This window comes from Amphiura filiformis, chromosome 9 (assembly GCF_039555335.1).
Source record: "Amphiura filiformis chromosome 9, Afil_fr2py, whole genome shotgun sequence".
NCBI classification, from domain to species: domain Eukaryota; kingdom Metazoa; phylum Echinodermata; class Ophiuroidea; order Amphilepidida; family Amphiuridae; genus Amphiura; species Amphiura filiformis.
In genome coordinates this window covers 23,062,560-23,075,138 of record NC_092636.1, presented here as the reverse complement: position 1 = coordinate 23,075,138, position 12,579 = coordinate 23,062,560, and the positions used below count along the sequence as shown (strand labels likewise).

The following is a 12,579-nucleotide window of genomic DNA, read 5'->3' as shown; positions in this document are numbered from 1 at the left end:
TTTGGTGGTGTGAAATCTAAAATATACCAACACATGAACTTTCAGGAAGGTTCACATTCCTTAAATTTTGTTAATATCTTTGTTTTGCCTCCAATGCTAGATTACCTGCAGACTCTACTAGGCAAACGCAACAGTAAACTGGGAGCTAGAAAAGTGTTTGAGGCCATTCAGGACAAGACGGCCAATAAACACCTATTTTATGTAAGTAGACTCGTAAGTTATAAAATATGTTGAAATGTTAATCCAAATGTACAGCAAAATGAAGCAGAGTAGAATAAGATTGGTGTGACAGTGGTATGATAAAATAATGCAGTATTTTTATTGCAAGAAATACAAAGGTGCAGTATAATAGATTCCATATCGTCAGCCTGCTTGCCCAAGTCATTTTTTGTAATTTTGAGAACAAAGTACAAAATATGGTTCAAGCATGCATTTGAACATATTTATTCACCAATCTTTGCACAAGAACAAATGATAATCAGTCCCAGAACAACGCCAAATATGGATTAAAAGACCTTTGACCTTGGATGTACAACAGCATGTTATGATCTAATGGGAAACTGTGCACATCAACAAACACCATTTCTATCAAAAAGGCAACGTCTGATATAATTTGAAACCACATGAATTACTAGATTTGGTTCTTCTCTTGGATTTGGACCAAGCTTTAGAATATCGAATGTTATGTTTTGAAATAAAACAAACCAGAAATTTATCACCCATTGTAAAGATATGGTACATGTACCAATACATGTACATACATTGGCTGACCTTGTGGATTTCCTGGCCCATCCATGCTAACCACATAAGGAGATTATACGATTAACCTAGTGCAGCTATTGTCATAGCAGGGTATTATTATGTAATACTCCTGATCCATATTTGGCGTTCTCTTGGACTGATAATGATACAAATGAAAGGGAATAATCCAAAATAAGTAGGGTGATTACGTAACTGATGCATGCTTGAACCACATTTTGTTTTTTGTTCTCAAATTTACAAAAAAATGACATAGGCAATTAGCGTAGCAGGCTGACAATATTACATTGGAGCATTGGGAAAAGGTCAAAGAGCATTGCATCTTGACCATTGTCCAAAATTGGTAACGGAATTAAGTAAATGAATCTCTTCCTAACTGCGTAGCATTGAGCCGGTCAATGGATAATAATACTTGTACAAAAATAATGGTTACTCAAAACAAATGTGGAACTTCTTATGATGGACTTTTTCGGGTCAGATTGTGGTGGTTTTGTTAATAATATTGTTTTTGATAAATGTGAAATTTGTGATATAAGCTAGATGTTAAGGTAAATAGTCCCCTGTGATGGTTGTATTGAAATGTAATTGAATGCCTGAATAAAGAAATTACCCAAACCTAAGAGACATGATTTTGAGAAAATTGAAAAAAAAAACACTTCACATAATTAATTATTTTTTATTTGAGTTTCTGGTTTTTAAAGGTTTTTGTGTAAACACACATGTTCAACAGTATTTTGCATGATCGTCTGGGTTCGTGTTACTTCACAGGTTTTTTTTAAGATACTGGATTTATGTTATTTCTGGAATCACATGCTGTAGGCCTCATACATGTACATGTACTGTACAGAGTGTTTATCTCACTTCTTAACTCTTCACACACTTGCACCCATGCACCTCCTCACACCATCAAATGCAACAATTATTTGGACATTTGAAGCATCATTATAGTTGCTGTAATTTCATGGGTTTAAACAGAGTGCACGAATGTGTATTATTGAAATATTTTACTCAAATAATTGCTGGGGAGTAAAATGTTATTCCTGGAAACGGGAATAAAATGTAACCTGATTAAAATTTTAGAGTGATTACTAAATGTATTTTTGTCACATATTATCTACATTACCAGAACCTGATGGAAATTGCTTTACTGGAGCTCTGTCCAGAGTTGAAAGATCCTAAACTTCTAGCAAGAGTACAAGCAGAGGAAAAAAAGCGCCAACAAACAAACCAACCTAATGCACCAGGTAGAGATGAACAAACAAGCCAGTATGATGGCAATCTGAGGAGACCGGTACTGGTGAACAAGCCTGAAGTCGAAGGTCAAAGTTCAGATGACGAGGACCAAAGAATCATGAGATCAATGCAAAGGACCACTGGATCAGGAGCAGAATCTGGGGAGGAGACTACATAACATAAGTATTAACATTGCAGGAAAGATTGTGTGAAAGGTTACAATGGTGTATCTTTTTATTATTGGTGCTTTTTATGTGTAATGAGATATATTTAGAATGTGAATCAAGTTCATAATTAAGGTTAAATGCCATTATTTGTACACTTACAATATATGGTGTGATAAGTTTTTGCTTGGGTATACATGCTATTTTATCTTTAAATGTTTCGTGTGCAATCAGAAGTTATTGGGAAATTGAAAGCAATTTTTGATAGTGAATGTTATTTGGTAGCAGATCATTGACATAATTTACTTATCAATACAATCAGTGTATCAAGTAGTAATATATTAAAAGGGTGTACATGACACCAATCCAAGAAGACCAGTGCTGATGAACAAGTCTGAAGTCAGAAGGTCAAAGTTCATAATCTCAAAGTTCATAATCTCAAATGATTGCTGGTCAAATTCAGAATTGAGCTTGTGCACTTCACAATGATGTGATAAGCTTTTCCATATGTATACATGATATTTTATCTCTTAACCATTTTGTGTGTGCAATCAGATATTATTGGGATTTTTAAAAATTAATGAGTATGTTATAATTTGGTAACAAACTATTAAAATAATTTATTTATCAATACAGTCGGTGCATCCAGTAAATGTGCATCCTTGTCATGTTAGGAGTGCACAGTATGACAGCTAAAAGAAGACAATGCTGGTGAAAAAGCCTCACAGACTACTATACTTTGATCAGCTCGTAATCGGCGGGAATTATTAGGCTTTTACCACTATGCCGAAAAGTAGATCCAGGTTAAATATTATTGATCTGTCGACTAGATTTTGGATGTATAAAGAAAGTAGACAAAGTATAGAACTTCAAATGATAATTTGTAATACTTCTGGCAAGATGTCACAAGACAATTCTCAAAATAAAATATGTTGATATTAATCCGCGATTGTTATAAGGCCCACCGATTACGAGCTGATCAAACTATACAGACTAATCACAACCAGTCTGAAGTCTCGGCATCACCTGATAATAACAGTAGTTTATTCCATGAAATGTGACCGTGAAACTGCTACACATATACCGCCAGATTTTAACGCTTTTTCGTGTAAATGCAAAGACGTGTAATGCTCTATCACGTATACGCGAACGCACACAATGCAGGTGTGATTGTTGGACTCGAACGATCGGCCCTTATGAATATGCGAGAATTCGCAACGTAAAAAGCACAGGAACTGAATGTTTGTAGTTCATCTGTGGTAGTCTATGACAAGTCTAAAGCCAAAGGTCAAAGTTCAGAATCTAAACTGATTGCTGGCTGCAAGCTCATATCATTGAGCTTAAACACTATTATTTGTACACGATGTTGTGGTAAGCTTTTTAATTTTGTATTAATTCTATTTTAACTTTTTTCGTGTGTGCAATCAAAAATTATTACGATTTTGAAAAGGATCTATTTATTGTATGTTATTTGGTAACAGATCATTGAAATAATTCACTTGCAATCAATGCAATCAGTACACCCATGAGTATATTAAAAGGGTGTATTTTTACTCTCAAGTTGTACCACACTGGTACACTGCACTGTTTGAAATGTCTTCCTCATTTTATGATGTTGAGATTTGTTGATACAGTACTAAATGGGTATGTTCAGGGTAGCATTTCTTTTCACCTTGCTAGAATCCACCTGGTTTCTGGCAACAGAATTTTACAAGAATCTTTTGATATCTCCCCCATTCTCATGTACTGTAAACTATTTTTAAAGCAAAAATTAAAGTTACCGTCGTAAAAACTCCCCTTTTTCTAAAATGAACTAAACTTGTTTACAACTTCACATCTTTTGTTGCGCGTACTGCTAGCGCGTGCGAGTATTCCGCACTGCGTCTACGCATACAACGCGATACATACGCACACCTCTATGATCATGTTACGCATTTTCAACACTCATGATGATGTGCGGTTGTCTACAGCCTGATAGACGACACCCAAAATCATGCGATTGTCCAATCAGATTATGTGCCTACGTAAATAGACCACTCCCACTGACTAAGAATTACTTATAGTGTGTAGGCTCAAATCAAAAAATCTGCAAGAATCTCTTTAGATTCGCACAAATCATTGTAGGAGACTCTCTGCAAGAATGGATTGTCGGATTCTCACAGAATTTGTAAGCCTAATGTTTTTTCTTTGAAATTCCTCAAGACATTTGGTAATTTGATCCTTTGGAAGGGTCAACTCGGAACTGTATTGTGCAGTGGGAAACAAATTGAGAAAATACCTACCTCAATTGTCTTACCCTATCTGTCATAAATGTTTTTTATTTGTAATAACTTTATCTTCTGAATTTTGGATCAATTCATTCAATTTCATAATTCATGCTTAAGTACTGTCATCAGCAGAAATTTGGTTGCAATAATTGATTACCTTTTTTTTATGCATATTTAATCGTTTTAAAGGACAGAATGTAGTGCAATATTTGTAGAGATGTTTGCTGTGCTTGATTACAATATATGGTATATTATGAATTCAGTTTGTGTGGTACATATCAAATTAGGTTTTCCCCATACAGCCCAACTTCTTTTATACAAATCTCATTTACATATGTATGGATATCTGTTATCCGGCTGTGTGTTATTGAAAGAAATCAGGCTTAAATACTTTGACACCTTAATTGTAATGTGCTCTGAAGGATTTGAAAGAACATATGAAGAGCTTTGTTGCAAAACCCCTTACATCCACTTTTGACTTTTTGAGAAAAACAGCTTTTTTTAATTGTGCAAGTATTACTTGTTCGATTTGATTCAATTTGGGATTGGATAAAGTGTTGATGAATAGAAACTAAAAGAATAGGTTTGGGACAATTTTCAAGGCTTCCTATTTATTTTATTATTTCTTTTATATCGCACCTTTTGTGGATGTAAGGGGTTTTGCAACAAAATAAATTTACCGCTTTTCTAGAAACCACCTTTGCAATCAAATTTGAGCCCATTTGTTTGCACTACATTATGTAACTTGACTAATGCTTTGAAAATCAAAAAGAAAAATTGAAATATCTCATTTACTTTTTTAATTATGAATTTTTAATTAAATTCGGGAAAATGGCATTTTTGGGGTATTTCCGAAGCTACACCTTTTGTTAATTAAAATGATTTTTTCAAACATAGTGACCCAAAAACAGTTCCTTTTGGTTTTAATAGGTAAAGAACATTCCAGGCTCTCATTATACATCAAAAAATTTAAAACAAAACAATTCTATATTCATTTAAAGTTCAGATTTCCGGAAATTCCCTAAGATTTCCCAAACGGGAAATATGCGATAACTCGAAGGGAAGGTAGTATGAAGGTCAAACAACCACCAAAATGTGTATTTTACCCACACTATAATATTATGCCAATAACTCAATTTGGCCAAAAGTGGATGTAAGGGGTTTTGAAACAAAGCTCTTCATATAGAGGGTATTCAATACGACGTCACTCATGACAGATTCATCCTCATTTGAATAAAATTCTGTGCTCCATAAGGTGCCACGAGGCAATTCGCATGATAATACAATATAACGGGCGATGGGCATGAATGGTTGTGGATTCGATCTGTACAGTCCTGTCCCTCTGTCATCTGAAGCTATCTTAGACCTGTCCTCCAACATGGTTGTCATTCCAATTGTTATACCGTTCCGGTTGGTTTATTGCATACTCTATAGCATTCAGATACCATGATTCAGTTTTGTTACCCCATATTGAGTTATCTCCTGTTGTCCCATTTTATGCACTTCCGACATTCAATGCAGAATTACATATAATTCACTTATCCTGGTGGTTCACTTATCAGAGGTTAGAATGTATTTATATTCAATATTATCAATATTTGGATTTTTATATTAATTGGTGTTTCCCATGGGCTGACAAACATTTGAAAAAAAAAAAAAGAAGTTACTTTTCAATAGGCTACAAAAGTTCAAACAAGTATGTAAGGCCAACAACCCGGCAGCAAAGGTTACAAGGATAATTATTATTGAGTATTGATTACTGAGCCACAGCAAATCGTATACTACATTCCGCTTAATCGAAATACAGTTATTTTCATTTGCAAATACCAACAATATTAATTTTTCTTATTTACTTATATCATTAATGCTAACACCTACATTTCTTGCTGAAGAAATTAAAGCACTGTTAATAACAGTGCTTTAATTTCTTCAGCAAGAAATAACAGTTATAAATGACTCTGAAAGTCTGTCCTTCATGCTGTATCCTTTATATCCATCTTTTGCAGTTTCTGATCTCCATCTGCCATGTTTTTTGAATAACCTGTCAGGTATGCCCTAAATTAGCAGCAGCTGATGCACCTGTCCTACGCAGGCTGTTAAAGCAATGATGTGGGATTTGCATAAAGAATAGATTCTTATTTAAATGTTTGTTTTCACTGATCACATTATTCCCTTTTTAATTTCGAGCCAAACAAATGAGGTATAACGAAGAAAATTGCGATTTCATTCCAATGCCTACAATGCGCGTACTACGCTCGCGATCGTATTACATGTAACTGCACGGAGCGTCGCACTCGACGTGTATACATACAAGCTGACATCCACGGTACATGTTAGCAAGCACTCGATCATTGAACTCTAAATAAAACCGGGTCGACCCGGTTTTAATACAAGAAGTTAAATTTTACTGTTATTAAAGCACTTCAGGATTAGTCTTTTACGTGGTATTTTAGTATACCACTGGGCATTATAATTATGCAAAAAGTAGAAATACAAGTAAAATTGAGGTCGTCGCTGTGAAGCAAATCACACATTATGGCTTTAATCAATGCCCACTTTGAAACAATTCTAAGCAACCGGGTTTATGGCACTTGGCCATCTCTCAGAAAATGTGAGTTGGTATAAGCAACCTAAACAGGAAGTTCTCTTCATCTATCACTATCATTGTTCTTATAGAGGCCTGTACTTTTGCACTGCTTCCTTTCCCAACATTAGTGGTCAATCTGGTCATCCACAATCGCTTTTTGATACTCATTGAATTCTGCAGGACGAGTTTTAAGCTTTTGTTTGTAAGTATTCCTCATATATTGTACTGTACTTTCCAAGGTCTTTGCTAAATTTCTTGGCAGCGTTGTTCACTCCATTTTCAGAAACATAATTTTCCAATCTTTGCACGGAGTTTACTGCTATAATGAGTAACTTTCTGTACCTGGTTTATCAGATTTTGAAACTTGAACCATTCCAGGATCAATTCGTTGGTCGTTTAAATTCTGTAAATTTGAATTTGGCAAAGAATCCTGCAAGAAGATGTGTCCCACATGCAGCATCCTAGATAAATTCTTGTAATCCCTTTGAGGGCACTACAGGGATGCCAACCTTGCAACTCAAGAAACTGTACTCACAGACCCCAAAAACTGTATTTTGCCATACAAAACAGTATTTTTTTGAGATCGTGTGTAATTTCACTTGTAACTAGCTACAAACATTAAAAACTAACTTGTTTTCAAGTTAGTTTTACTGTTGGTACATATATAACATGTTATAAAATAATAAATGTGTACAATAAAACTTACTAATTATGTTGTACTCTACTAGTCTAGTTCTTTCTCTTTGTGGACTGATTGTACTCAACAGTGGCCATATATGTAAGAACTGATGTTTCAGTTCCTGTTTGTAACAGGGAACCCCTGCTGCCTGCCAATACAGTTTAGATGTAAGGCTTTTAGAAAGTACTTCAGTACTTAGATTTGGTCTGAACTCTGTCGCATTTTTTCTTTACACTGAAGATTCTCTCATCTTCAGCATTACTGTGATAGTGAGAATCATCAACATGACTTTAGGCAGGTGCTTGTACTTGACTGTTCCAGTTGCTTTGTCCTTATGTTGCAACTGTACCCCAAAAGTAATGCTCTGCTCTCATTCATGTCAAGCTCATCATCTGTCTGGTAATGAGCAAACTCAACTTGCAAGTCGTCTAATTCTTCTTGCATAATTTAAATCTGTCCTCAAAGTTTTGATATGATTTTCAATGTCATATGCACCACTGTGCGCGGTACTAAAATCCGTGCCGCATGGTTTGCATCGTGCAAAACTCTCCCCTTTTTTCAACGGCTCGATAACTTTCCACTTCTCGGAATACTCCCGCTTGTAGCATTGCTTCCTTTTGGGCCCTATTCCTTTCGTTATTTTGTAAATTAAATCAAATACTGGAACTAAAATTTGCAACTCACTTTGCTACGTTGCGTCCGAAAGCATCGGACTTCGTCAGGCATCTGAGATGTTGTGACGTCAGACGGCGAGGAATGTCTCGTAACGCCGGGTCCCATGCGTTGATTTCGAAGTAGACACCATAATGATAATAAAATGATAATTTATCACCTACAATTTCGCAACTATCTCTCCATGAATGTTTCAAAAATGGCCACCAAATGTTGATGCAGACCCACAGCCTAACCAATTTTGTGTGGAATACTACGATTGATCGCAAACCCGAGCTGTTTACATCCACAACCAATCACAATCGCGCTTTCAGAGATGTGATCGACTGCCTTGTGTAAAACAAAACGTAGTAATTCACAGGGCTCTATATACCGCAGACTGTCTGTAGTCTCATATACCAGCTGTCAGTCATTTACGTTTTGTTTTTTTCGATAGGCTAAACGGAAAATCATATTTTTTGAGGGAAAAATGTAAAATCGTATTTTAAACAAAAAATCGTACAAAACACAGCAAAATTGTACTAGTTGGCATCCCTGGTACTGGGGTCTGTAAGCAGTGCACTACAGTATGGCCAGGTCCAAGTTACAAAACACACAGTGGTGGTCAATGGGAGAAAGCCTACAACAACAGGTGGTAAATCTGCAAGAGTGTTTGTTGTCACCAAAATAACTTGATTACAAACTGTGCAACTTATGCCAGATGAAATAGGCACATGTTAGTGAGCAAATCGATCATATAGTCCTTTTACTGTTCTGGTTTGCAACCAAATCATCCCATGCTAGATGTTCTTACCTTGTTCTATACTTATTGAGTGAAGTGGTTGATAGTCGTGAAGTTCTTCTGTATATTCTATATGCAGATATCATTGCAGTTGTCACACTTGCCTCCCATTTGTGGTTTTGGTGTTGTGATACACAGGGTTCTTGTAACTGCTGTTCAATACAGAATAAAGTAATAGCAATCATTGTTCTAACTATTAGAGTGAAGTGGTTGGTATACTTGGCCAGGTACAAATTCCATACTTTCATTGAGTGAAGTAGTTGGAGCTCTGTACATTCTATAGACCACTTGACATTGTTTATCAACAAAGGTGAGGGACTGGTCTATCGATATGTTTGAACGAACCGCTGCACTGTTCAATGGCTTTCTTTTACTATATGAAATGTGGTGGGCGATATGAAATGCACATACCCTGAACAAACTACGATGGGTACACACACTGCAGGGCAAAGAACAATGGAAATTGCCATAATTTGCGCGCATACTGCCGGGCAATGACGTCACATGTCAAGTGGTCTATACACAGTGGACCCATTCCATGTCAACTCCAGGGATGTGCACCGCAGCACCTCTTCAATTTTTTCTTTTTCTGTGTGGTGGTAGATATTGATGAGAAAGTAAAATCCCAAACATTTGAGCTTCACACTCCATTTCGTTTTCCCGTGGCATCAATTTGAAATTTAAGGGGGTCAGCGTAAAAAATGTGTCGCAACGCGAAAGACGATGTTTGGAGGTCCATAAATGTATAAAGGGAACCATTTACAACTTTGAAAAGTATGTATCCTGGGGTACTTATTTGTGTAGAATTCAAATCTTGCATCAGAAAACTTGTAACTCCTTTACTTTAAAAGATATAGGGCCCTCAAAATGCAACTTCGTCCATCCAGGACCAACTTTGGGGGGTCAGAACTCCAAAAGTAAAAATAATTTTATTGTCCATTTTTTTGCCAGTCAGAGAGAGCCCTTTGGTAGGACATTACTCTTAACCAATATTGAGCCTATTAGAATACTTTTAGCTGAGATATTACCCATGCAAAACCCCAATTGTACATTTTTTGTACATTTTGACCCCCCTGAAAACCAATGTCAGACATTTTTATCCACCATCAACTTCAGGTATGTTGAAAATATGTCCTTGGACAACATTTCTGAGAGATATTGGCTTGGGGTCTCGATGGCTTCGAAATGGAGTATGAAGCTCAAAGTTTCGGGATTTTACTTTCTCATCAATAACTACCACCACACAGAAAAAGAAAAAAATTGAAGAGGTGCTGCGGTGCACATCCCTGGAGTTGACATGGAATGGGTCAGTGGCAGTCTTCACACTCGATAAGACATGTGGTAGTATCATCTACTGAAATTCTACATTGTAGACAAGAGATAAGAAGATATACCTTGTTGAACAACAGTGCAATTTTAAGCTCATCCATGATGGAAGCTCACCATTTTTTTTGTTACCTCCTTTGAGGAGTCCTTCTCTTCCCTGCTTCCCTCCCACTCTGTAAACATGCCCACTACATGTATATCTGAAATAAACAATAGCAATATCAGGTGTATGAGTAAAGAACAGGCAGTACTTTCATGCTTGATAATTACAATACAATTCTGTCTTACTATCCAAAACTTTGATCAGTCTCTTCCTTCTTGTTAATTACACCACAAATTGGCAATGTTCCATGAGTTCTGCAATCACTACCATTGAATAAAAATGTGCAGTTGTGTTTTGTGTACTCTATTATAGTCTCACTGGCTGTAAAGTCATTGTTACTAGTCATTTGCAGTGGTTTTAAATTCATCTGATCGACTGTCAATACTGCTTTGATTACTGCTGCATATGCGTTGACCACAAATTGTATGTCGTGATTGGCTCGCCAGCTGTTCAGAACATCTTGGTTGTAGTTATTGATATTGCGCTCTTCTGGTTTGCGTTTTAGTTGGATTGATTGGCCTTGTTTTGTTATAGCTAGAGCTGTCATGTAGTTATATCAACTGATGTACCTGCCTTTTGTACAAGTGATTCTAGTGTAATATTGTGTGGGGTACTTGGGTGGTTGAAAAGCTTTTGTACAGCTTGCAGTGTTTCCTTGGCATTCTGCAACACATGTGTTGGAGCATCTAATAGTGGTTCTTTGCATATGACTGTTTGACTTGTTGGTGGCTTTGGATAGTGAAACCTGCATTTGCCGAACCGTTTGCATCGAGAAGAGCAGCAGTGACGTTGTAGTTTATTCACAAGTTCATAGGTGTCATCTTCTAGTTGGGGAAGTTTGCATGTCACATATTTGTTGATAAATTTGGTGACTTGTTCATCAGGCACAAAGCCTACTTTGGGGAATTTTCCACCCATAACAAGCAATGTGCATGTGGACTACCTCTTGCTTGAAACTCTATACGTATGACATGGTCTGTTACATGTCCAAGTGGATGAGTTCGGCTTCTGATAAAATCCTTGAACATGGCATCTAGAAGCGTTTATGGAATTGCCGTGCTGCTGTGATAGGATTGGTACATAGCCACATGGTATATAAATCCAAAATTAAAATTAAAATTAAAAAAAATTATGGTCTTTGTTTCCCAAGACAGATAGTGAACTTCTTCATCGGTGTAGTGGGTTCAATACTGCTCAGCGATGGATTGTATGGTTTGTGGCCATTGCATATCAGCGGCTGAAAGGGTGAAGAACCATGTTGGTATGCCTAATTGTCGAATCATGGCCAGAGTTTCATGAAACATACGTTGCCAGTAAGGAGGGCTGCCGCTTATGTCTATGTACACAGTAAATAGCCAAGTCTAATGTAATGTATCCAAACTAAACAGTAAAATTTCAACAAATATCCTCAAATATTCCAAAAAGTTATATGAATATCACAAAATAAAGTACATCAGTAGATTCCATGTGTTTAGAGCAACAAGTTGATATAAAATTCAACAAACAAATCTAAGTATATCCACAATATTTTGTAAGAATTGACAGAGCTCATCAGGTGCGTGTGTGTACTCATCAACAATTAGTAGACAAATATCCCCTTTTACTTGCATAAATCACTACCATATCCTGCTGCTTCAGCTGATTTCTTCTCTTCCGCTTGTGTCTTGTTTTCTTTTTTTCTTTTTAAAATGAAACAAACAAAAACAATCATGTCAACACACGATGTTCTGTATAGATGCAGTACTAGTATGCTTCTCAGATTGATTTTAATTCAACTTTAATCCAAAACACTTGTTACCGTCAGTCACCCACCGCTTGGAGGTAGAGATAGGACTTTAGGCAATGTTGGCTGTGGAAAAACGGCCATTGGGTTGATGCTTACGGTCCAGGAGGGGTTGATGATGAAGGTTAAGCTCTATGGTCGTATACTGAGGCTTTATTAGCCATGGCTCTCAACATCTGTTGACTTGGTCTGAATGACAGGAATCCACACTTCAGGTGTTCATCA

General features: G+C 36.5%; 1 protein-coding gene across 1 annotated transcript in view; it reads left to right on the top strand.

Annotated features, from left to right (window-relative positions):
* The window catches only part of LOC140160753 (sorting nexin-25-like), a 40,367-nt gene extending 36,818 nt beyond the window's left edge, over nucleotides 1–3,549 (top strand). Inside the window, exons 23-24 of the mRNA XM_072184053.1 lie at nucleotides 101–201; nucleotides 1,886–3,549. Coding sequence (XP_072040154.1) covers nucleotides 101–201; nucleotides 1,886–2,170 — 386 coding nt within the window. The 3' untranslated portion in view covers nucleotides 2,171–3,549. The remainder of the gene's footprint in view (nucleotides 1–100; nucleotides 202–1,885) is intronic.
* The last annotated feature ends 9,030 nt before the right edge of the window (nucleotides 3,550–12,579 follow it).